Consider the following 27,650-nt stretch of genomic DNA (forward strand, 5'->3'; position numbering starts at 1 on the left):
AGACCGCCCCGGAAGAGGAAGGTCCGTTCTGTCTTCTGCTGCTCTCGTAACGATCATGTTGGTACAGATGGAGAGACAAGGTCACCCACGTGAGAGAATGTCGTAGGACTGACATGTCCATAGAAGCCAGGTATGCGGGATGCCATCATTTTATGTGCAGATCATTTGGCAGCATGTTGGAGAGTTGTGCTGGAATAGGAGAGTGTGTGGCAGTTGCATGTATTGTACCTGCTCGCTAGAATTCATCCTCTGCTTCTTCTTTTTTCTCTCTCTTTTGTTGCAGAGTGTATTCAGCAATATACAGCAACGGTCCCTATTTGTTTTTGCTTTAATGGCAAAAAATAAAATGTATAAACCTGGGCTTCGCTTTGCACACAGGGTCATCTAGGAGCATTGCGCCCTTTCTGACGCTGCAGGCGCCATTCACATCTGCAAATCACGATTGTGGTGGCATTAATCGATAACATAATAAAATATTAGATAAAAAAAAACAAAAAAACACAAACCAGAACTCAGCAAAATGCCCCACGAGTTCCTTTGTGTGTATCACACGTAGGGTCATCCGCTGAAATCAGTCGGTGTCCCTATAGGGGGAAAATAAAAGCAATTGGAGGGATGCAGCATTAAACCCCACTGTAGGCAGCCAATCAATGGCAGGACCGGGCTGAACCCCTGTACAGAGTGGGTACCCACATTTAGGGCTCTGCGATCAGCGACTAAAGGTCGGAACGCAGGTCTTCTATGTTGTGGCCTGTCATCCCTGAATGCACAGGGCTCTAAATGCTGGTACCACTCAGTACAACGTTCTGACATCTCTGTGTGTAAGGGACATTAAAGAGTAACCTTTGTTGAGGGGGAAAAAAAAACAACCCCCTCCGGGTGATCTATGTACCGTATTTTCCGTCTTATAAGACTACCCCCTAATTTTCCAGGAAAAATTTTGGTTTTGGGATATACTCGGCGTATAAGACTACCCCCTTCCTTCTAGTCTTTCTGGAAGCTGAGGGGTAGCCGGAACAACCTCTGACAGAAACAACCGCTGACAGAAACAGGCTTTTTTTCAAGCCTCACTGTGCCATTACATGTCCCCACTGTGCCGTGCCATTACATGCCCCCACTGTGCCGTGCCATTACATGCCCCCACTGTGCCGTGCCATTACAGGCCCCCACTGTGCCGTGCCATTACATGCCCCCACTGTGCCGTGCCATTACATGCCCCCACTGTGCCGTGCCATTACATGCCCCCACTGTGCCGTGCCATTACAGGCCCCCACTGTGCCGTGCCATTACAGGCCCCCACTGTGCCGTGCCATTACAGGCCCCCACTGTGCCGTGCCATTACATGCCCCCACTGTGCCGTGCCATTACATGCCCCCACTGTGCCGTGCCATTACATGCCCCCACTGTGCCGTGCCATTACATGCCCCCACTGTGCCGTGCCATTACAGGCCCCCACTGTGCCGTGCCATTACATGCCCCCACTGTGCCGTGCCATTACATGCCCCCACTGTGCCGTGCCATTACATGCCCCCACTGTGCCGTGCCATTACATGCCCCCACTGTGCCGTGCCATTACAGGCCCCCACTGTGCCGTGCCATTACAGGCCCCCACTGTGCCGTGCCATTACATGCCCCCACTGTGCCGTGCCATTACATGCCCCCACTGTGCCGTGCCATTACATGCCCCCACTGTGCCGTGCCATTACATGCCCCCACTGTGCCGTGCCATTACATGCCCCCACTGTGCCGTGCCATTACATGCCCCCACTGTGCCGTGCCATTACATGCCCCCACTGTGCCGTGCCATTACATGCCCCCACTGTGCCGTGCCATTACATGCCCCCACTGTGCCGTGCCATTACATGCCCCCACTGTGCCGTGCCATTACATGCCCCCACTGTGCCGTGCCATTACATGCCCCCACTGTGCCGTGCCATTACATGCCCCCACTGTGCCGTGCCATTACATGCCCCCACTGTGCCGTGCCATTACATGCCCCCACTGTGCCGTGCCATTACATGCCCCCACTGTGCCGTGCCATTACATGCCCCCACTGTGCCGTGCCATGCCCCCACTGTGCCATTACATGCCCCCACTGTGCCATTACATGCCCCCACTGTGCCATTACATGCCCCCACTGTGCCATTACATGCCCCCACTGTGCCATTACATGCCCCCACTGTGCCATTACATGCCCCCACTGTGCCATTACATGCCCCCACTGTGCCATTACATGCCCCCACTGTGCCATTACATGCCCCCACTGTGCCATTACATGCCCCCACTGTGTCTTTACGTTACATGCCCCCACTGTGTCTTTACGTTACATGCCCCCACTGTGTCTTTACGTTACATGCCCCCACTGTGTCTTTACGTTACATGCCCCCACTGTGTCTTTACGTTACATGCCCCCACTGTGTCTTTACGTTACATGCCCCCACTGTGTCTTTACGTTACATGCCCCCACTGTGTCTTTACGTTACATGCCCCCACTGTGTCTTTACGTTACATGCCCCCACTGTGTCTTTACGTTACATGCCCCCACTGTGTCTTTGCGTTACATGCCCCCACTGTGTCATTGCGTTACATGCCCCCACTTTCCCCCCCACTGTGCCATCACTCACGTTTTTCAGCTTCTGGCTTCCAGGCCGGTGACAGTCTCCGTGCTGCTGCGGGCGTCCATGATTTGAAAGCCGCACCTTAATTCTCAGACTGTACTGTGATAGGCAGAACACAAATCTTCCCAGCAGCGCCTCTGTTCTGTGTTCCGCCTATCACGGACGTCCTCTCGTCCGGGGATGAGAAGGCATCCGTGATAGGCGGAACACAGAACAGAGGCGCTGCTGGGAAGATTTGTGTTCCGCCTACCACAGGACAGTCTGAGAAGAAGGCGCGGCTTTCAAATCATGGACGCCCGCAGCAGCACGGAGACTGTCCCTGGCGTATAAGACGACCCCCGACTTTGGATGCATTTTTTTGCATCCAAAAAGTCGTCTTATACGCCGGAAAATACGGTATATTGCAAGGATTTTAAAGTGGTTGTAAAACTCTGAAACCCACCCCAAAAAAAAAAAACCAACCTGCAAGACAAAGGCATAATGGGCTAGTGTGCATCGGATACTAGCCCATTATGAAATACTTACCTTAGAACAAAGCTGTTGCCGCCGCTTCTTCCGGGTTCTCGATTGGCTGGAGCCGGGAGCCGCACCTGAGCTGCACCGCAATGCCTAGAAAACGCACTTTTTTTGAGAAATGCGCAGTGCGAATGCATCGCACATATGTGAACCAGCCTCATTAAAATCAATGTATTTTATAATGTTATGCGAATTGGATGCTGTTTAAGCCGCACTCAATTCGCATAGGTGTGAACCCGGCCTAAAGGTTTGTTGCAATCTTTTGCTAGTGACTTCTAGATCAGAGATGCCTCCCCTCTGCCCCATGGCTCGGCCACGCCATTGCTGATATGCTAGGAGGGTCAGGTTTGTTCACCCAAAAGGTGTGTAGGAAGTGAGAAATTTGATAAAATTAGGACTTTATTTCTTTGACACATTACCACCATCACCTGTATTTTGGTAGATTGCCACTCTAATAAATGGGACTCGTCCCACTAAACTGGGGATTACATTTTATGTGTTTTTCTTTTAACACAGAAAGCACTCCATTACTTATTATCTCATGTTTGAAAATACATACATTTTATTTTTTAATTTTTTTTATTCTTTACAGGCAAGTCTAATTCTCCTTGCAAGATCCCATCAAAGCTGGCATAATGTCTTCAGTCGCAGGAATCCGGCTGGCTTTATGCTCTCTGCGTTATGGGCCACAGACGGGGGTGCCCTTTGCGTTTTTTTGCAGAAAAAGTCACAGCATTGCCGATCCAATGTCTACAAATTCTGAGAAACTTTCCTCTTCCCGTGGAATGTCGAATGTTGCTGACCAGAAACAGACCAAACGCTTTACAGTAGACTTGTCTGAATTGGAGAAAGAATTGGCTATAGTCAAATCGTTCAAAAAAATTAAAAGATATGTAACAGACCCTGGACTAGTGAATAACATTTTGTACGGCCTCGATCCCTGGGATCATAGAACCACACCAATTATAATGGAGTGCAACCCAGGTAACCTCTATAATTCTTATACATATTAACATGATCTTGAAAAACATTAGTAAATATGCTTAAAATTATTTAAAGAGATTTTGTAAATCGTTCATTGCTTTAAAGATGCAAATATGCTTCAGAGTATGTACACCCACATGTGTGATTCTATAGTCAGTCACATGGACTGCTCAGATGTTATATGGAGGAAATGCTCAGCATAGAAACTCACTGAAAACTGAGCATGTGCAGAGTTGCCACTACAGCTGCAAAATCCTTAGCTGAATTGGGGACTTGAACAGAAGGGAAATATAGAGAACAGCAGGATCAACCATTTTTTTTGCAGAATACAGGAAAGGAATCCTATAATGACCGAGTGAGTATGAACAGCATGTAATACACCATTTTTTATTTATTTTTTTATTTTTATTTTTAATGGTGCGGGTTTAGTGACATTTTAAAGCGGAGTTCCGTCCAATCTCTGTTTTTAGCAGTCAATATGTGAAAAACGTATGCTTATTTTTAGCTGGGCAATTCATTCTGTCATCTGTTTTGCTTTTTTTATTTATAGGTCCAGGAGTTCTCACTCGAGCATTGCTAGATGCTGGTTGTAATGTTGTAGCTCTGGAAGGCACTGCAAAGTTTCTTCCTGTATTAAAGGTAAGGAAGAATTTGACTTGTACAGATCTGTCTAAGGCCCGTACACACGATCAGACTTTTTGAAAACAAATGTCCGACGGACTTATTTGATCGCACAATCCGACCATCTGTATGCTCCATCGGACAATTGTTTTCACTTTTTCATCGGACAAATGTTTTGCTGTGAATGCTCTCAAACTTTTCAACGACAAATGTCTGATGGAGCATAATCCCATTGTGTATATACAAGTCCATCGGACTTAAAGGGGGTTGTAAAGGTACTTTTTTTTTTTTTTTTTCCTAAATAGCTTCCTTTACCTTAGTGCAGTCCTCCTTCACTTTACCTCATCCTTTCGATTTTGCTTTTAAATGTCCTTATTTCTTCTGAGAAATCCTCACTTCCTGTTCTTCTGTCTAACTTCACACAGTAATGGGAGGCTTTCTCCCTGGTGTGGAGTGTCGTGCTCGCCCCCTCCCTTGGACTACAGGAGAGTCAGGATGCCCACTAACACACAGCTCCTTTCTCCATCTGCAAAGTAGAGAGCGTCCTGACGTCCTGAAGAGGGCGAGCACAACACTCCACACCAGGGAGAAAGCCTTGCATTACTGTGTGGAGTTACAGGCAGTAAGGATTTCTCAGAAGAAATAAGGACATTTAAAAGCAAAATCGAAGGATGAGGTAAGTGAAGGAGGACTGCACTAAGGTAAAAAAAGCTATTTAGGAAAAAAAAATTGTACCTTTACAACCCCTTCAAGTCCAAAGTACAAACACTCATGCTCAGAACTAATGATCAGACAACAATAGCAGAAGTTGCCCAAAGGGTGGCGGTAAAGAGCTGAAAAAAACATGTGATTCTGTGAAAGTCGGCTTAAAAAGTCCTGCCGTAAGGTGGAGGAAACAAAACAGATGGAGGATTTGATTCTGACTGCGCAACATAAACATGAGGCCTTTACTGAGGTCTGGGGTATCTGGAATGTTTTTATTTTCCCAGATGAGGGAGCATCCCTACGAGGGTCCTGATTTTGCGTTGGTCAGGAGTGGTGTCGTCTACTCCCTGCCCTCGCCCTGTCTGTATCCCCCATTCCATCCCCCCCCCCCCCTTTTTTTCTCCTATTCCTCCTCTTCTTTTTCTCTCTGCTACACTAGATCTCACCTTTACTTCTATCTAAGATAAAATTGAGCACGGGGAGGTTCTGGCTCTTTTGATGTTATCCATATTGATATAGTTCGCAACATGCATGTCGATATGACTCATCTTTAAGCGTGTCTAGGTACAGTGTCACTCTGCAATGCTGATTGAAATGTATACATAACCCCTCTGTACTTATTTTTTATGGACATGTATGTCCCTGTTGTAATGTTGGAATTTCTCCATGTGTGCTTTCTTAATAAAATATATATTTGAAAAAAAAAAGTCCTGCCGTGTGTATGCATACCAAGTTCACTGCCTACGCCCATTCGGAGCAAAATCCACCGGAAAAGTCTAATGGAAGTCCGATCGTGTGTATGAGGCTTAAGTGATACAAAATTGAATGTGGCGGTAAAAATAGGCAGTTGAGCTATGGTTTTACCATCCCTTGACAACCCACCCACCCACCCATAAGCTGCAACACTGATCAGTCAGAGTTGATCTCATGTCACAGCAAAACTGAGATTTCATGTTGCATATGGTAGGTGGTACCACTGCCAACGCGATCCATTCAAGTAAATAGGGTGATGCTGCAACTGCGAGCCAAACACTAGATTCATGGTTGTGGTGCAATATTTATGTTCTAAGTCCCTGTTTGGCTAACCCCCCTGAAAATTTGTTAAAAAATTAGGCCACGTGGCGTCAAAATTTGAGGGGACGTACCTGTATGCCCATCTGCCTTTCTGTTAACGTATAAGTGCGTGGTGGTCCTTAAGAGGTTAAAGAGAGGAGTGCACATTTTAATGTAACTAAAGGAAAACACTTTTTTGGAGATTATATTTACCCCCTGTGTCTTGTTCACTGAAAGTGAAACAGAATTCCAAATTTTGGGTTTGTCCTTAGAAAATAAATAGTGGGGACATTTTATAATGGGGACGCTAGCTCTAGTGACCCTGGTGACAACCAGGGCTTCCCTCACTTTTAAGGGATTCCTTTCACTTACTGTTTTGGCTATGGGACAGAAAGTGGAGAAAAACCTCCCCAATGATGACAAAAAAAAACTACGACAGAGATTATAACCCTTTTTTACCCTTTCCTAAATTAACCACTTGCCAACTGCTGGACTTCAAGTGGTTATACCGGGATAATGCATGCAGCAGCAAGCATCATCCCAGTACGATGGTCGAATCACTCTTCTAAAAAAAGCAATTCTAGCAGCTGCCTAGCTGCTGGATTGCTTTTATGAGCAGCAGCCTTCCGTGGCTTTACTTGGATCTTGCATCATCCCACTCATGTAAGGTATCGCGAACTGTGAACGTCAGATCATAGGCAGTAATTCTAGCACCAGATATCCTGTGTAAATATAAAGTGGTAACCTATAAAGGCTTTTAACTACTTCCCACCCGGCCACTGCACATAAACCGCCGGAAGGGCACTTCCTCCTTCCTGAACGTCCTTCAGAAGGAGAGGGATCGTGCGGACGTGTCCTGGCATGCCACATCTCGGAACGGCAGGAGGGCTCTGTATGTAATGTAAACAGAGGGCCATTGCCAGGCGATCGGCTCTGCATCTCCTCACACAGTGTCTGTGAGGAGGAGAGCAGATCTGCGAGCTGGGGATCAGTGTGTATGTGAGTTTTTTTTTTTTTTCACATTGATCACCCAGCTAATGTCCCCAAACAGTAAAACACATAAACATCTGTCCCATTGAACGTCTGTGATCATCTGGCACACATCTTGTCCTGGTGCTCCAGGGCCTTCAAAAATATGATGGGTACATAGGAAACTCAATGTGTAATTTATGCCTTTAGCGGTGCTACTTGGATGCTGGGCATCTGTATGTGGCCAGGCTGTGTAAAAGTCTTACACATGTGATAGAGCAGTAGCAGAATGTATTTTGGGGTGTAATTTATGCCTTTAGCGGTGCTACTTGGATGCTGGGCCATTGTATGTGGTCAGGCTGTGTAAAAGTCTTACACATGTGATATCAGAGGAGTAGCAGAATGTATTTTGGGGTGTAATATTTTTCTATGTACATGTTCTGTGTTAAATCGTATAAATCGACAGCTTTGTGTAAATTTTTTTTTTCACTTTTATTCTACATTTTCCAAATACTTGTTAAAAAACAAAAATGACATGTTCAAAAGACTCATTATGCCTATATACATTTTGTGGGTAATTCCATTGTTTTGGTGCTCCAGGGCCTTCAAAAGTGTGATGGGTAGTTGGGAAACTAAATGTGTTTTTTTTTTTTTTTTTGCTCCTAACGGTGCTCCCTCCATGTTTAGTCTCTCTATGTGGCCGGCTGTGTAAAAGTCTCACACGTGTATTATCGCCATACTTGTTAATAACAATTTTGTGGGAAAAATATAAAAATTTGTCATTTTCCAAACTATTGTGGGCAAAAAAATTGTAACCTCAAACTCACTATGCCTCTTACTAAATACTTTGGACTGTCATCTTTACAAAAAGGGGTCATTTGGCGGGTATCTGTACTGTCCTGACATTTTGGGGCCTCAAGAAATGAGATAGGCAGTCAGTACATCGGGATTGACTACATTTTATTGAATTTCTTTTAAAACAAAGTAGAAAATAATTCGCTCTTTTCTCGCTTACAGTATATCGTGAAAAAAAAACAGTGGTGATTAAATACCGTCAAAAGAAAGCAATATTTGTGTGAACAAAATAAAATACAGTTTAGCATGACAGTAATTGTCATTGAAAGCTGAAAATTGGTCTGGGAAGGATAGGGGAGAAAGTGCTCTGTATTGAAGTGGTTAAAGTGTATGTATAGTAATATTTACATTGTTGCTTTTGCTCACGCACAATTTTAAAGCAGGACATGTTTCGTGTCTATTTACATGTTTCGTGTCTATTTACCTGGCATAACACCATCTTTTATATTTTACCAAACATTGGGTTATGTATTGTGCTTTATTGCAATAAAGTAAAAAAAAAAAAATGCATTTGAAAAACTTCTGCGCAAATGCACACAGTATTTGCGCAGAAGTTTTTCAAATGCATTATTTTTATTTTACTTTGTTGCAATAAAGCACAATAATAAAAATGCAAAACGCACCAATTTATTTTCTAGGGCCTCTGCTTTAAAAAAAAATATGGGGGTTCTAAGAAATTTTCTAGCAAAAAATACTAATTGTTACATATAAATAAAAGGTGTCAGAAAAGGCTTGGGGGGGGGGGGGGGGGGCCAAGGGGTAAAAAATTGTTGAAGCATCTGAGAATGCCTATAAGTGCAGATTCACATTCTTTATAAGGAAATGCACTTTTGTTCCATTCATTGTTTACATTTGTGACACTGATTGGGCTTTTTTTTTTTTAATAAGAAAAAAAATATGTTTTTGGTTTGCTTTAAATCTAGCAAAGATTTACCAATACAAATAAATTCACAATTTTTTAATTATACCAGCTCTGGAAGATTTTACCCCTTCATGACCGTGCCATTTTTTGCTATTCAGTAATTGTGTGGTCATGCAGTGCTTTATTCTAATGAAATCTCTCTCATTTATAACACAGATTTCTTCTGGTGGTATTTAATTATCACTAGATTTTTTATTTTTTTGCGCTATAAATGGGAAAACAAGAGCATTAAATTTAGAAAAAATATATTTTTTCTTTCTGCTATAAAACCTATCCAATAAAGCAATTTAAAAATCGAATTTCTTCATAAATGTAGGCTAAAATGTGTTCTGCTACATGTCTTTGGTAAAAAAAAAAAATTATATTAATATTAGTGTCTACAAAATGAGATATATATATATATACACAAACACACACACACATATATATATATATATATATATATATATATATATATATATATATATAGTATGTATGCATTTTATAGTGTGTGTGTGTGTGTGTGGTTCTGCACAGCCAGCCCACACTGTAGCAGTTAAAAAGGTTTTTATTTGTTTTTTTTTAGAAATGTGATCTTGCATAGCAACTGGCTGAAGAATAACTAAGGTGGCAATTTAGATTTGTATTTGTTGTTTTTCTATGTGATTGTTGTGCGTAAATCTGCCTTAATGTTTGAACCCAAACATCTTCTTTCTTTCTCAGAAATTGGAGCAGGATGCATGCGGGTCACTAAGCGTTTTACACTGTGACTTCTTCAGGCTGGATCCTGACACTGAAAATGCTGTTGAGCCTCCCTCTATGTTTTCTAATGATTTGATGGAACGGATAGGCATCAACGAGGTTCCCTGGGATACAGGTTAGTAATTTTTTTTTTTTTTTTTTTTTTTTTTTGTACACACATTCAGAAATGCAGTTTTAGGCGAAGGTGTGTATATATGTATGTATTTTTCAAGTATGTGTGTGTTTTTTTTGTTTTTTTGATACTGTATTGTTACCACAATGGAGCTTATAAGCCCCTTATTTCATATTGTTGTGCATGTGACAGGTACTCTCTTTAGGTAGGCATCAGGGGTTATATGGGACCCCTGATGTCTTCACTGCACCTAAACGGATTGGGGACAAGGGATTATCTGGTGCACCAGGATAGATGGAGCACCACTTATTCGAGAAAGTGGTCAAAATCTCCCTGTGTTAAAACTGAACCTAATTCTCAGTGAACAGGGACAGATATTTGCGTTCTCTTTCTATTGCAATATTTATTGTAATTCTACTTATAAACTCACATTTATGAAAACCTCATTATGCCATATAGTTTTATAGTCTATTTTATATTCATTAAAAGATAACTCTGTCCAGATGGATATTTAGGTTTTTGTGTGGCTACCATTGGGTGTAATCACTCCACGTCGTCTTACATTTCTCTGAACCTTCAGTGGTGACCATTACTTTCCAACCAAAAGAAACAACTGTTTAGTCAGAGCACTTTTTTCAATATAAGAGCACATGACTACAGTGGTCCAGTTGTCAAAAGTAAAACGATTATATATATATATATATTTTAGGGCTGTGAAAATTAAAGATTAATTCCTCAATTAATCGTTAATTTTTTTTGATCGATCAAAATTCTTTTGATCGGTACTAGTGGTACAATGGATCATAAATGATAGCTGTGGATATTGCAGTGGGGACTATATATGCTGGTGATCCAAAAAATGTGGCCCCCCCACCCCAAAGCACCTGTCCCCATGTTGATGAGGACAGGGCCTCTTCCCGACAACCCTGGCTGTTGGTTGTCGGGGTCTGCGGGAGGGGAGCTTATCGGAATCCGGGATCCTCCTTTAATAAGGGGGCCCCCAGATGCCGGCCCCCCACCCTAGGTGAATGAAAATGTAAAAAAACACACTACACAGGGTTTTTAACGTAATTTATTAGTCGGCTCCCCTCTTCTTTAGCTCTTTTACAAGGGGGGGCCTGCTTCTTCGATGTCTTCTGCGGGGGGGGGGGGGGGGCGGTCTTCACCGCCGTCTGGTTCTCTTCCGCGGGGGGGACTGTCTTCTTTAGCTCTTTTACAGCGGCCCCGCTCCCGGGCTTCTTCGTCTTCTGCCAGGGGGTGCCCGGGCTTCTGTCGCCTTCTGCCTTCTTCTTCGATGTTGACATGTTGCTTCCTCCCACTGAAATGCCGTGTGCAAGGCTCATGCCGATTTTTATATAGGCCTCTTATGACGTCACAGTCCCATCATGCTCCGGGTGCGAGCCGCACACACGGCATTACAGCGGGAGGAAGCGACGTGTCAACATCGAAAGAGAAGAAGGCAGAAGGCGACAAGCCCGGGCACCCCCCAGCAGAAGACGTTGAAGAAGCCCGGGAGGGGGGCCGCTGTAAAAGAGCTAAAGAAGAAAGCGCCCCGGCGGAAGAGAACCAGACAGCGGTGAAGACCAGCACATCCGATGTACTCCATACTCATTCATCTAGGGTGGGGGGCAGGCATTTGGGGGACCCCTTATTAAAGGAGGCTCCCGGATTCCGATAAGCTCCCCTCCCGCAGACCCCAACAACCAACGGCCAGGGTTGTCGGGAAGAGGCTGCTGGACACCGGACCAAAGTGGCTGCAGAACAGGTAAGTTATAGCAATTTTTATTTTACAAGGCTAGATAGATTAGGCTTAGAATGTGGGTGGTGAGTAGGTTTAGAATTAGGTTTTCACCTTTTACTTCCACTTTTAATATTGGTTATATTACATTCTGCGTTAATACATTGCACATTCAGTTGTTTGTTTAAATTACATAAGGGAAGTGCAATTTCATCTTTGGTGGGTGAAATTAGAAAAAATAGAGGACATTTTTGGCACCGGAGTTCCTAGAAGAAAGTTCAAACCTTTATGTGATGCGGTTACCAACTATACCACACTGAAATATCAGGTTTAGGTGCAGGTTGGCTGAACTCCCGGTGAAATACATACAGTAATATATCCACTGTCTTGGCTGCATAGGGTATGTAAAGCTGGTCATTTGTCTTTGTGCTCAAGGCACTCCTTTTGGAAAGCACAACAATGTTCTGGACCTCCCTGCAGATCCCACTGCAGCTTGGCAGCAAAAACTGCCAAACCCTGTAACTGTACAATAAGCAGGCTGCCCCCTCCTGTGGGCATGCTTCCTGAGATAAGTTGACAACAGTGTGAAAAGCAATAGAGTCCTATTTGGCTCAGAATGCCCTTTCCTGTCTGATCACGGCTATGCAGGAGGTTGCTGATGATATTACCAGATTCATGTACACTTAGGGGGTTATTTACTAAAGGCAAATCCACTTTGCACTGGAAGTGCAGTCACTGTAGATCTGAGGGGGACATATAAGGAAAATAAAAAACAGTATTTTTGCTTGCACATGATTGGATGATAAAATCAGCAGAGCTTCCCCTCAGATCTACAGCGACTGCACTTACAAATGCACTTTGTAATGCAGAACGGATTTCCCTTTAGTAAATTAACCCCATTATGTTTTTGTTAGGTGTACCCCTTCAAATTATGCATATGGAATTATGATTTAATGTCGTTCAATGACATAAAAATTGCTGTGTTTTGTGATAACTCCCAACACTGAAAATAATTATTGTTTTTAACTGTGTAGGAATTCCTATAAAAATTTTTGGTATACTTAAAAAAGAAAAAGAGAGGTATTTGCTGTGGCGATATATCTATGATATATATGAGAGGCTGTCAATTTTCAGATTTGGAAGAATCGAATTAAATTTTTTTATGACTGAGGAACTGTACAAGGTATGTCCTCCCTTTTTTTTTTTTTTTTTTTTTTATGTGCATAAACTGCTTTTATAACTTTTGATTTAAAAGCTAATCATAAATTCTGGTCATTGTGCAAAGGGTTAGTAATTTTTTTCTCCTGGGGACCCAATAGTAAATGGCCTTAAACCAAATGCGGTTTCCATCCTAAGCAATTGTGTGGCTTTAATTGCTTCCCACGGGGAAAAAGGGTACATACTGTAGAGCAGGCATCACTAAATGATGAACCGCAGTCTGGATCAATAAATGTCAGTAAATGGATCAGTAAATGTCCCACCTGAACCTGCTGCAGTTGCACCATTTAGAAGCCGGTTTCTCCCCTCAGCCGTTGCTAGCACTACATCGCTAGGCAGCACAGCGATGGACGGAGGGTGGTAGCTGGCCCAGTCAGCGTTGATATAAAAGGGGGGAGAGTACAGGAAATGTGAAGGGAGTGACATGAATTGGGGGCGGGGGGCTAAAAGGGGAGTGAAGACAGGAATGTGAAGGGGGCCTGGGAACTGCAGTGTGAAGGAGGGGTGCTAGAAAGGTCTGAGGACGAATGTGAAGGAGGTGCTATAACAGGGGTGAGGACAGGAATGTGAAGCAGGGCTGGCAACTGCATTGTGAAGGAGCAATAATTTAAAGGTGTGAGGATAGGAATGTGAAGGGAGGCTGGGGACTGCAATGTGAAGGAGGGGTGCTTTTATAGGGGTTGAGAACATGAATGTGAAGGGGGGGCTGGGGACTGCAGTGTGAAGGAGGGGTGCTATAAAGGGGATGAAGACAGAAATGTGAAAGGGGTAATACGAAGGGGGACTGGAAACTGCAATTTGAAGTAAGAGGGGGGGTGATATAAAGGAGGGCTGAGGACAAGAATGTGAAGGGAGGGATGATGTGCAGGGGGGACTGAGAACACCAATGTAATAGGATGTGAAGGACCTGAGGCTAGGTTCACATCATTGCGTTATGCGTGTAGGCAGACCATTTATTTCAGTGGGCTACCTTATACGCAGAAACGCACAGAAAAGATGTCCCTGACCCTTTGTTTAAATTGAGTCATACCGAGCTGAATGGTACTGTCACCATGTGGTTTGGCACTTGCAAAAGCGCACTGCGTTTGCCAATGCACCGAGGTGCCATTAAGAATCAATCTTGTGATTCGGACCTTTGTTGGAAATTTTTTTTTTTTTTTTTTTACTCACTGGACCTTCTTTAATTCATTAACCCCTACTTGGTGGTGTTAGGGCTAGGAGGTAATGATGGCTGCAGGCAGAGTTATTGATAGTTTTAAATGTACTGAGAAACATAAACCTAACAGGAGGCAATAATAAATGGGGGGACTCCTTCCGGTTCGTGCGTTAAAATGGCAGCAGAAAATGTTCGTTTTCTTTGGCTTCCATTTTTAGAGTTGTAAAGATGTTGGTTGCAATGAAATGTTTTTAAATGGATTAACATAAATATACTGTTTCCATTCTAGAACCTGGCCGCTAAACCTGGAGAACATAGAAGATATCGAGCACTTGCAGTGCTGTGCAACGTAGCCTTTGATATCCAACTGCTGCACAAGGTATATATCCTCTTTTTAGAGGCAGAAGTACCTTAGAACAGTGGTCCCCAACCTTTTTGGCACCGGGGACCGGCGTTGTTAAAGAAAATTGTGCCAAGGCCCGGGTGGGGGGGTGTATGCGCCTTTTCGCGGGCAATTTATCGGGGTAATGGCTGGTGTTAGCGCTTCAATCATCCCGGCACAATGATTGATATGGTGTCAGGATGATTAAAGCACATTATTTCTATTATTAAATTGTAATATACAAGGAAATAGTTCAACTCATCATAATGCAGAATGTGCCAGAGTGTCACTCGCCACGTCACCTGCCACCCGATACGGGTTGTCACTTGCCACATCGCCTGCCTTCATATGCAGCTTGTCACTTGCCATGTTGCCTGCCACCAGATGCATTTTGCCACTTGTCACGTTGCCTGCCACCAGATGCGGAGGGTCACTTGCCAAGCTGCCTGTCACCAGATGCATTTTGTCCCTTGCCACATCGCTTGCCACCAGATTCAGATTGTCACTTGCCGCGTCACCTGTCATCAGATGCAGCTTGTCATTTGCCACCAGATGTGGATTGTCACTGCAGTGGTGGCAGCACAGGTGTTCGCATTAGGTCAGAGGCAAGCCTGGAGTAGCGGGTAGTGACTAGTGAGGGAGAGCAGTGGTAATGGGGGGGGGGGGGTGCTTTGCAGTGTTAATGGGACATCTAGGAAACAATTGTTTCGTGTGTGTCCTTGTGGTGAAGGATGTTTTACATTTACAGTAAAAAAATCTCACCCCCACATAGTGTGAATTCAGCGTTATAGGTGTATGCCCAAGGGAGGCATTTTTAAAAGCTTTGCCAGTGTGTAATCACTTGAAGGTAGCATCCTACAATCCAGCCTGTGTCTTGTACTTGCCTGTAAAGTCAGTTCTTTGTCTTCCTCTGGATCAAGCACAGGTGTAGGGTTGTGTGCATACAAAATCTTTCTTTTTTTTCCCCCCAGCATTATAGCAGCCCCGGCAATGCAGGCGGGCGGTGAGAGATGATCTCTTCTTGCTCGCCTCAGTATAGGGGCCCCGCTGTGAGCACGGCACAGCAGTGATGTGGGAGGGCGGGCGATGGGAGATGTCATCTTTCTTCTCGCTCGCCTCAGTATAGGGGCCGCGCTGTGAGCACGACACAGCAGTGATGCGGATGGGAGATGATGTCATCTCTCTGCGCTGCAGTGTGTGGGCGGATTATTTAAAGTTCCTCCTCGGGCGGCCTGGTACCGTTTGATCCACGGACCGGTACCGGTCTGCGGCCCGGGGGTTGGGGAACACTGCCTTAGAACACTAAGCTGAACTGGCATGAAACAAAATCTTATACGGTATTAAGTCTATAGATAGATGCCACAATCCTTTGATATCTGGTCATTCCTTCTAACTTTGAAAAGTTTTCTTTTCCACTCTGAGTAGATGTGATGGCATTTGACAGGCAGACGTGAGGAGATCAGGGGGGGGGGGGGGGGGGGAGAATGCAAGATCTCTGTTCCTTTCCATAGAGTCTCTGCTAGGAGAAAGAAATGCATTAAGTCTGTGTTCTGTCTGAGGATTTAAAAAATAAGAAAAAAACTAACTTTGCTGATGCCACAACAAATACAACATGAGTACATTGTAAAATGATCCTTTGTTCTGGTCTCATTCTCCTGTTCCTCCACTGTCTACACTGTAGCAACAAGCCTATTGCTCTCCTTGCCAGCAGTTGCTGCTTCTGTCCCCTCCCCAGTACAAACCGAAGTACTCTGCTGCCTGGAACTGTGAGACCCTGGCTTTCTACAGTGGAAATATGGTGGCAGAAGGATGGAATGGGGTTTACAGAGTGGACACACAACAATTGGCTTGGTCAAAGGGAAGTGGAGAAGGTTATCACAAAGCTTCCTCCTTCATTCTGGCCAGGGGCACTATAAAATGACATTACATAGTTCTGCTCATGACAGCTGTCAACCTAATCTGGATTTTCACATACTTTCTCTTGTTCATGGACATTTTAATTTTTTTCCCCAGTAATAACCATAAATATGTGCACTGATGATAGAAGTGTAACTAAGATTATTGTACTATTATTTTTGTGACCTAGATGAAGGTCAGATAACATTTTATGAACTATTCATACAGAAACCCTGAACTTTGTAAACTTCTTTACAGTTGTGATGTTGTGAAATTGGGCAGAGCACTGTGTGAGAACTTGTAGGAGAGATACACTCAAACTGCACAGGGGACGCTCATTGTTGGTGTTAGGTTTTTGTTCTGTGTACTACATTGGGAAATCATACATTTTACTCAAATTTTTTTTTTACTTTCCTCCACTAGGAACACATTTCCACATTTTATTCATCCAAAAATGTTAAAAGTCCTTCAATAGACAATTCTGAGGTAAGTACTGAGAAAGGCCTTCCAAACTATGCATACAAGCTAAATAAACATGTTTTTGATTGTTAGTTTAGCAGCTATTTTGAACCATTCAGTTTGCTTACCATCATGTTGTACCATCATGTTGTGAGTGTTGCCTGTCTGCTGGCTATCTTTCAACAAGTTCCTGGATTCCCTGCATGATTTGGGCCGCGACCTCTGACACACGGCATATGTGGTAATCTCACTGGCAGGCTGCTCTACAGGTGCAGGGGAGTTGAGTCCCTAAAGGGCCCCTTTGGGGTAGGCCTGCCATGATTTGAGAAGTTTTTAATTCGAGGCAGCTCTGTCTGTTCTGTTTGTTTGAAACCGTATTCACTCTAGCATTACCTTTTCCCTCTCTACTACTGAAATCAAAAAAGTGCTTGTCGACAGCATCAGGTAGCACCTCAGCAGGGCCAGGGGTGTATATTTGGGGCCAGTTCACACCAGAAAGTGGTGCAGGAAACTGGGGTTCCGTGCGCGTTTCCCACTCCTTATTTAAAACACACTGCAGTTGCGATGGTTAGTTAGTGTCACCCCAAATGCAGGTCACAAATGCAGTGTTTGCCTGCACCGGATTGCATGGTACAAAAGTATTGTGCAATTAGGTTGCAATAGGTTTCCAAAAGTAGTGCATGCGCTACTTTTGGCGCAGTGCGATTTCAGCCCATTTAAAATGAATGGGCTGAAATCTCACTACACAGAACTGCAACTGCATCTCGTTCGTGTGCAATTTCCATTGTGAACCAGCTCTTGCAGAAGAGACACAGAGCTGTTGCATGAACAATATGTAAAGGCCAATGGGATTGGGGGGTGTGTTTTTTATTTTTTTTTGCTTTCCCGACAAAAAAAGATAGATTCAAATGCAAAATAGATAAAAATGTGATCTGTTGAAGAGATACTATCATGAACAAAATTGAGAAGGAATTGCTATGGATAAGAAAATAGAAATAACCTGTCTCAGCTGTGCTAGTGGGCAGATACGTTTTTTCCATATACTGTAATCATAATCTCTATTTTAACAACATAATAGACTTCATTATTTTAATGTGTCCGTGTAGAACATAATGGTGTTTACTAAAAGAATAGAGGCTATTTCACATTGAAAACCATTTACAGTATATATTTTCTGAAAGCGGAGGCCCTGTGGAAATAGTGGCAGTTGCTGCAGCTGGTTTGAACTCCTTGAAGCCCAGGCTATTTATATAAAGGTCTATGGACACATAGGAGTCATTTACTAAAGGCTACAGCGACTGCACTTGGAAGTGCAGTCGCTGTAGATCTGAGGGGGACATGCAAGGAAAATAAAAAACAGCATTTTAGCTTGCACATGATTGGATAATAAAATCTGAGCGACTGCACTTTGCACTTGTTTGCACTTGTAGTGCAAAGTGGATTTGCCTTTAGTAAATAACCAAATAACAACCAGTATAACTATAGGCAAAGTTTTTTTTCACTTTGGACAAAAGTGGAACTTCCACTTTAAGGACTCCTGACATGCCACACGTGGCATGTCTTTTTTTTTTTTTTTTTTTTTTTTTTGGGGGGGGGGGGGGGAAGAGAGCGGATACCTAGTTTTGACAGGTACCCAGTTCCCACTTCTACTCGGAGCGGCGCCATGAGCGTAAGTTCTCCTCTCCCCTCCCTCCCTGCAATCTTCTGGGCACGTCACAGGTCAAAGAAGATTTCCCGACCATTCAGGATGCGCAGCGCGACTCGCACATGTGAAGCCAAAATCTATCACAGCCAGGTGCCCACACTTGCAATGCTGAGGGAGATGAGCGAGGCTGGACCGTGGGACAGGTGTGTGTGTGTTTATTTATTAAAAGTCTGTTTTTTTTTTTTTTGTTTTTTTTTGCATTTATTAGGGAGATTTACTTCACATTCCCTTTCTGTCCCATAGCCAAAACAGGAAGTGAGGAAATCTCTGCAAATTATGAGAATCCCCCAGATCAGAACAGAGCTAGTGTCCTCAATGGAAGATTTGCCCTGTTCTGGGAACAACCCAAAATTTGGGATTTTCTTTCACTTTTGATGATAATGGTAAACCGGACAAATAGAAAGGATGAATCTCTCGAGAAGAGGGGGGACCGACGGAGATGATAACTTCTTCTTATACCTCTCTCCACTTTGTTCAAAACTAAAAAAAAAAAAAAGTTTGCCTTTACTTATACTGTAATAGTGATACTGTAAACAGATTCATATTTACAAAGATTAGTGAACATTCACATTGCCAAGTGAACAGAATCTATTCCTTTAGTAAATGAATCCATTGCATGTTTTTATTCACAATGCCGATGTCATGTGTTGCAGTTGATTTGTCCCTCCAACTACAATGGGGTTTGGCATTCCCTCTTCATAGGACATACATTCTCTCTGTAGTACCTGAAGTTTTTATTATTGTGTTTTTGATTTAACAATGCTTAATGCCTGCGCCGCTCTTTTATATCGGCCATTTAGATTTTTTTTCACCACATGTTTAGGAAGAATTTTATATTTAACATTGCAGCTCACTTTTGAAATGTGTTTTTTTTTTTTTTTTTTGCAGGAGTCTTTGCGTGACAATCTGTGTTTAGTACGCTTAACACCACGAAAAGACCTGTTTTCTGAGCAGTTTCCACCTCAAGATGGCAAAATGTTTGTTAACATGGTAAAGCAGTGTCTTACCAAGCGCAAGTCAGAAATTCTAACTAACCTTGAGTAAGTGCCACTAAAAAAAACTTTTTCCTGTGTTCCTTTTTTGTGTGCCCTCCTTTCTTATTTTGTTAAAGACTAAAGCATTTTGGAGGTATTTGATCAGCTCTGCTGTTTTTTTTTCATTTCTTGCGCTATAAACAAAGAGTGTATCGTTTTTTTCAAAATTTCATTTTTTTTTTTTTTTTTTTTTACTTTTTTAATAAATATCCAATCAAGTCTTCATCAGTTTAGACTAATATATGTATTCTTCTACATATTTTTGATTAAAAAAAATGCAATAAGTGTATATTGATTGGTTCGCACAAAAGTTATAGGGGATATATTTATGGCATTTTTTATTATTATTATTTTTACTACTAATGGTGATCTGTGTTTTTTTTCTCTTTTTAGTGGGTCTTTTTTTGCGGTTTTTACATTGCATTGGACAGATCGGACACTTTTGACACAATTTCGGGACCACTAACATTTATATAAGCGATCAGAGCTAAAAATTGCCACTGATTACTGTATAAATGTCACTAGCAGGAAAGGGGTTAACACTAGGGGGTGATCAGGGGGTTAATTGTGTAGGGAGGTGTTACTAACTGGGGAAGGGGCAAGGACTGACTGGATAGAGAGAGATCGCTGTTTCTGATCACTAGGAACAGAAGATCTCGCTCTACCCCCCCTGTCAGAACAGGGATCTGTTTGTTTACATTGACAGATCCCCGTTCTGGCTCTCTGAGGAGCGGCCGCCGGCCACAAACTCTGGTGCAGTGCGTGCCCCCTATAGCCCTTAAAGCGGCCGCCATACAGCTACGGCGAAACACGTAGGGTAGCCAACCTACTACCGTATAACGACAGTGGCTGTTTTGGCAAGTAGTTAAAACATCAGTGTTAGTTATGTGCCCACTGAACTTTTCTTTGTACAAAAGTTCTTTGGCTGTGAGCATTATTCACTGTATCTAGACTGAAACATGCCAATTTGAAGACACTATTCTGTTAAAGCCTTTAGACGCTTTCTTGTCTGTAAACAAATAGAAGGCTGAACAAAATGATAAAACAGACTTTATAATACAGCTTCACCTAGTCTATTACTATTTTTTTCTCCATTTTTTTTTTTTTTTTTTTTTTTTAAGCAACAACCCAGAAATGCTATGTTCATTTTGCAATGTATAGCATACTATCTCTTTATGTAATACTCACCTGGGATCGAAGCCCCCGCTGCGGTGCCCGACACAGCACCGGCCGGTAATATGTCATCCCGGAGTTACTTTGCATGCGATTGGGAGCCGCCAGTTACGGCATGACCTCCTTTAGAAACGGCACGATCACTGTTTCTAAAGTGCGCCTGCACCGTTGTCTACGGCGCATGCACCATAGACATTGGCGCACGTCTCTTTTGTAAATATCTCCTTAACCAAGGAGATATTTCTGGCACCTACAGGTAAGCCTAAATCTAGGCTTGCCTGTAGGTAAGTGGCTGTACAGGGTGTACAACCACTTTCCTACTGGGTACCAAAACCCCCTTCCCGCCCAGGCCAATTTTCAGCTTTCAGCGCTGTCGCGCTTTGTATGGCAATTGCGACTTTTTATTTATTTTTTTTATTTTTTTTCACACAAATGGAGCTTTCTTTTGGTGTTATTTAATCGCGGCTGGGTTTTTTATATTTTTTGCTAAAATAACGGAAAAAAAATATTCATAGTTTCGATCGAAATTTTTGAAAACCGGTAATTTTTCTGGTTCATTGATGTAGCTGCGCTGATAGGCGGCACTGAAGGTTGACACTAAAGGGTACTGGTAGGTGGCACTGGCATATAACCAAAGGGGCCCCTGTTTGCTAATTGGGAGTGATCAGTTCTCGGTTCTGCTTTGTCTGTGACGGGCAACACACAGGAGAACTGGAGCTGCATGCTATTACCTGTCTGCTGTCGCTGACAACACCCGAGTTTAGAGCAGGAGGGAGAAGGGGGATTGTTAACCTTGTGGGCTCTGCTTGTATAGTGTAATCACTGCAAGAGCAAAGAGGGGTGGAAACTGTCGCCTCACAGCTTACATCCCAAATGAGAGGTCACACCCGGCAGGAATCTGTAGCTGTTTTCTATATGAAAAACTGCTGTTTTCCCTCTGTTAGTGCCGGTTCACACTTGTGCTATTGGAGAACCCTGCAAATCCAGTGCAGGTTCCCGCATTGCACCTGAATCGCGCAGTGGTTCACACTGAAATCTGCGAACCGATCCGTGTGTTAATGTAAAATTAACGACACCCCCAGCATTGGTACGCAGATCGAGTGTGAACTGTAAAATGGTGCAGGAATCAGATCGCATAAGTGTTAACACCCATGCGATCCGATTCCAGTGCAGACCAAAAAAAGGGTCCTGTACCACTTTGATGCGAAAGTGATGCGATTTCAGCCATACAAACTAGAGTTTGTATGGCTAAAATCGCCTCGCACAGACATCGCATGTGATCTGTACAGCAGTGTGGTGCGAATCACATGCAATCGCACTAGTGTGAACTGGGCCTTAATCATCTGTCTGCTTGTAGCTCTAAAACGCTCAACAGGCCAAATCCTGTTAATTTCAATGGCCGTGTAAACATCTGGGCGTTCTGTCGCCTGAAGCAAAACTCGGATCTAGTAACCCGAAAGCGATGTCATAACCTCACTTACAGATTACTGGCATCCTAAAGGCTCCAGTTTAAAAAAATAGAAAGTATTAAAAGCAGATGTTGAAGTTTTGAATACTTTAAAAAATAATACTTTCAAGTGCAGTGGAAGGATTTGGGGTCTTATAGACCTAAGATCCCTCCATAAAGAGTACATGTCACTGCCTATTTCTGTCACAAGGGATGTTTTACATTCCTTGTGACAACGGTAATTTAAAAAAATATATAATTTAAAGGGACAGTGTAAAAATAAGTTTTAAATTGACAGAATATCGGCACCTGATATCGGCCTGAATGGCAGCCAAAAAATCGGTATCGGCCCTGCAAAAACTATATCGGTTGAACAGCAGCAACTATTTCTGCTCAAACAGCAGCTCTCAACCCATAATCTCCACTTCTCCTCCCCCAAGTGCTTTCTATTGGATAAACAAAAACACCTGAAGCTATAAAACGCTTGTAATACACTTCTAAAAACGCTCAAATATGCCTGAAAGTCGCTCTGCTCAGGTGTAAATGCAGCCTAAAACAGGCCTGTCTGCTTGATTTATGTGGTGCACGCCAGTCTCCACCGCTTCCTGTGCCATTAAAGCTTGGTTAATTCCCCAGAGTGGCTAGGCAAAATGTGCTTGATGTCAATTAAACCAGATCGTCGTTCTTCAAATATTTAAGAATGTTATTGATTTTTTTTTTTCTTTTTTTTCTTCTGATTAGCTCCTGGAGCCCAGGTGATGGAGAACAGTTATTACAACTCTTAGATCTGCCAGCAAATGCAAGAACAGGAGATATCTCCCCAGAAGACTACAAACTTTTATTTGAGTTGTTGACAAATTCTGAGGATTTCAGTCAGAGTTTTGTGTTTGAAACGTGTGAAAATATCCCATGTTTCGCCTTCTGAAACCAGGACAAATAAGACCTAGAAAACATTTTCTTTTGACATCTGTGTTTGCTGCAGGGATTAAATGCCCACTCATACCTGCATTGTTATAATCTGCTGAGTATGGACATCTTTGCTTATTTTGGCAAGGAAAGAGGGGGGGAAAAAAAAAACTTCAGGTCAGTGCTAAAAAGCTGAGGCATGTAAACTCATCCAGGTCATTATTTGACCATATTATGTAATACAGGCAGTCCCTGGGTTACAAACAATATAGGGACTGTAAGCTTGTTCTTAAGTTGAATCTTATTGTAAATCGGAACAGGCAATTTTTTTTTTTTTTTTTTAGTGTAGCTCCAGCCAAAAAATCTATTTTTAAGCTTTTTGGAAAACGTGGGGAAGGGTTATCACCCCTGTAACATTTGTTTTGCTTTCTGTGCCCCTATTCAGAAGATTTCACCTCCCTTCCTGTCCCAATGACAATTGGATTTTGGATTGTTAGGGAAACAAGCCTTGGTGAAAAAGCTTTAGTGGAGACACCTTTTTCCCATAACTCTTACAGGAGAGAATTTACCTTTCTAGGGGTAGATTTCCTCTCACTTCCTGTTGACTCCCTCCATTTGTAAGTAGGAGTCGTTTGTAAGTCGGATGTTTGTAAGTAGGGGACCGCCTGTAATGTACTTTTAGTGAAAGTCTACAATTATGCTATTTAACATACGCGAAAAAGTTTTCATCCGAAGTTAAAAAAAGAAAGCAACAAATGCTTTAAGAGCCCATTCACACAGGGACGACTTTGGATCCGACCCCAAGTCGCCTCAAGTCGCGCTGCATGAGAAAATCAATGTAAGTGAATGGAGCCGTCTTCATGCATACTACTGCAGTCGCTCCGACTTCTTCAGAAAAGGTTCCTGTACTACTTCAATCTGACTTGTAGGCAACTTGTACCCATTGAGTTCAATGGAAGTCGCCTCAGAAGTCGGATCACTGTCTTAACAAAAGCAACAATACAGGAAGAGAACATACATTTCTCAGCAAACCCTTCCCTCCCACATAGCTGATTGATTGTTTGGCCACTGGAAAGCCTCCTGTTCTGGAGGCAACTTGAAGTTACCTTGTAAGTTGCCTCAGGTCGCGCTGTGATTCATACTCAAGTCCAAGTTGCCTCCCAAAGTCATGCTGGAAGTCGTGTTGCCCCTGTGTGAATGGAGTCTTAAGGGTATCCCCACTTTCATGGGGAAAAAATTTGCAAATAAAGAAGCACACTAATCATCTTGTAATCGAATGTTATTTAAAAATTGCCTTTCCTTTTCAATCTGCAACCTTCTGAGATTGCTTTGCAATATGGCTACATGGAGTTGTTCTGTACACAGAGAGTGTGTACTGACCACTCCCCAGAAACATTTCCTGCTTGTGTGATTGGCTCACCAATTTTCCCAGAAGTCTGCCTAAGATACAAGTCAGATTTCAGGCATCCCCTGCAACAAAAATGTAATTTTTGGAGAGATACTTTCAATGAGAGCACGTCTAAAGGGATGCAGGCCCAGCATATTTCCTCATTAGTGCCCTGCAGCTGCACACCTGATAGTTAATTTATGAAACCACTCCCATTTGACCCACTCAGTACAGAGGCACAGAGAAAAACACCTGGATTTCTTCAGAATAACAAAAGGTGGGAATCTGCAACAAAGGTTGTTATAATCCTTGCAATGTACATAAATTTTAGTGTCCTAATTTCCACTATTGGGGATTTAACTTTTTATGTTGCAATGTAAACGCATACGCTCTAAACAATGAATGAACACAAAATGTAATGTATTGCAGCTTACCAAGTCCTTAGACATGAACATTTTCAGCAAATACATGTTGATCTTGCCCTGTAGCGCATTGTCCTTGAAACTTCCTGTGAAATGTATTGAAGACAAAACAAATGTTATCCATCTTCTTCTGTAAACTACTAATCCCAATGGCTACTGTGTAATGGAGATTAACAGAGGCAGATATATTAGAAGTTTTGCCTTGGTAACAACCATTGCTGCCTCCAATGATACAGTGGCGGGGTAATGTAGCCATCCAGTGGCAGGAAGTGTGTTTTTTGCAAGATTGCTAGGGTAAAAAAGCCTGAGGAAAAATGAAAAATCCTAAAAACACCTTGTCTAAGGACTAGTTGGTTGCATTAGAGCACTTTTTTGGGTTAGATATGCTTTAAAGATGATGTATAAAAGTTTAGTTAAAATGTGCGCCACCCCGGCCTCCTCCTGCCAGCCAGTTTGTTAAAGAGGAACTGCAGTCTGCTCACATAATTTGTAATAAAAATATCTTTGCCATTCTGAAGTTAACCTCCAACCACTTTGCATATTATTTTATATAAACTATGATTCTGTACTTGCAGCAGCAGAAATCTCCCTCCACTGAGTCTGGCTGCAGCCATTTTAACTGTGGGCAGCTGAAGCTGCTGATTGTTCACTTCCTGTATTTACAGACAGGCACACCTCCATCTCTGCAACTCTCATTGGCCCTCTTCTGACTCATCCCCCCCTCCCTTCCTGGCAAGCTCTCACTAGAGTGAGAGAGAGCGCTGTGTATGATGTCATAAGCCTAGGCTTTTTACCAGACAAACAGGAAGTGGTTTGTATAAGGTATTTACTGACAGAAAAAATGTTTTACTATCCAAAGTTAAATACCAAAGGGCAGAAGATTTAATAGATGGAAAGTTGAAAAAAAATCAAAGTCTGTGCAGCCCGACCCGCCCAATGAGCAGAGAGTACCTCGGATGGCAGTCTGGAATGGGACGAGGCAGGGAAGAGGGAGAGCATGGATGGAGGCTGATTTGCTGCACTATGGGCCCAAAAGTTACCAGTCAGCCCCTGATGAACAGTAAGCACTACAGGGCTTTGTGATAGAGCTGTCATCTGTTAGCAAACATACACAACACTGGCAGATCTATCACACAGCCCCAACAGTGCTGACTGTTCATTCATGATTGTAAAAGATCAGTCAGTGTTGTGGGGGCTGTGTAATAGAACGATTGTCTGCTAGTTAACATACATGGCACTTTCAGCTCTATCACACAACCCCGACAGTGCTGGCTGTTCCTTCAAACTTCTAAAAGATCATTCAGGGCTGTATGATCGAGCTGTTGGCGCAGTGGATATTTACTAGAAACCGGCAGCTCTATCACACAAATTTGCCAGCACTGACTGTTCGTTTGTAAAACATCATTTAGTGCTGCAAGGTTATGTGATAAAGCTGCACCCACTTAGGGCTGAATGATCGATTTACTTTTGTGAATAAAACAATCTGTGCTTGTGTAAATGAATGGATGGATGCTGCCCTCTGGCATTCTGAATGTTGGCGCTTATATCTAAAGCACACCTGTTGCTAGAGATGACCTCTGGCAATCGTTGGGGATTTACTAAAGCTTTTAAACTTGTAATGATACTACTTCTCTTTAAACCCATTTACTCCCTTACTAGGCTTAAAACCTACTAGTGTGTTAAGAAAACAATGGCATAGATAGGCCTTATTCATTGCATGCAATTTTCAAAATACTAGGTGTTAAATTAATGTGTTACGACTTTACTGACCATACTAAAGCGGATTAGGGTGGTGCGAGGACAGGTTTTGTTGTAAAGCTTACTAATGGGGGCTTTCTTTAACCATTTTTCCAAGGCCTGCTTTATTCCCAATGCTGTGCACTTCACAAATGACCATAACTCGGATTCAAGGAAAACAGTTTGTTGGCAGAAAAACCATAAACACTGCAAATATAGTAAAAGTGGCGGCTAACATTGTGTTTTCCACAAAAAATTTATGCGTTATCCATTTGCTCTGATTTTACCTTTTGGTAAAATGGTTGCATCTTTATATGATCGCTTTTGTAAATGTTTATAAGAATTCCTGGAACATAATTTTGTATATAATAAATATGAGCAAATCATGCTTTTTTTACTTTATGTTGATTCTACTGTATCCTGATGGTTTATTTTTAAATAACTGTGTTTCTGTATGAAAGAGTACACATAGGGGAAATTGTTTGCAAATCGCAAGCATTTTGTAAGATGGAGTGATTCTAAAGGCAGAAGGTTTTTTTTTTTTTTTTGTATCTTAATGCATTCTATGCATTAAGATAAATAAAAACCTATTTGCAGCAGCTCCCCTAATACTTACCTGATCCCCCATCTCGATCCAGCACAAGAACCTCGGCTGCCCGGATAGTCCCTCCTGATTTCCTGAGAAACAGCAGTGGGCACCATTGGCTCCCGCTGCTGCCATTCAAAGTCAGTGAGCCAATCAGGGTAGAGAGAGGGCCGGTCCAAGCCACAGGTTCATGTCTGAATGGATGCACAGAGCAGTGACTCGGCACGAGTGCCCCCATAGCAAGCTGCTTACTGTGGGGGCGCTCGGCAGGAGGGGCCAGGAGCACCAACAAGGGGCCTGAGAAGAGG

General features: G+C 42.8%; 1 protein-coding gene across 1 annotated transcript; it reads left to right on the top strand.

Moving 5' to 3' along the window:
• TFB2M (transcription factor B2, mitochondrial) lies at positions 1-23,366 on the top strand. Its single transcript, XM_040351061.1, has 9 exons — positions 1-130; positions 3,727-4,118; positions 4,669-4,757; positions 9,946-10,099; positions 12,869-13,017; positions 14,498-14,587; positions 16,910-16,972; positions 19,539-19,690; positions 23,046-23,366. Exons 2-9 carry the CDS (start codon positions 3,770-3,772, stop codon positions 23,227-23,229), a joined length of 1,230 nt encoding a protein of 409 aa, XP_040206995.1. The 5' UTR covers positions 1-130; positions 3,727-3,769; the 3' UTR covers positions 23,230-23,366.
• The last annotated feature ends 4,284 nt before the right edge of the window (positions 23,367-27,650 follow it).

This window comes from Rana temporaria, chromosome 4, assembly GCF_905171775.1.
Source record: "Rana temporaria chromosome 4, aRanTem1.1, whole genome shotgun sequence".
Lineage (NCBI taxonomy): Eukaryota > Metazoa > Chordata > Amphibia > Anura > Ranidae > Rana > Rana temporaria.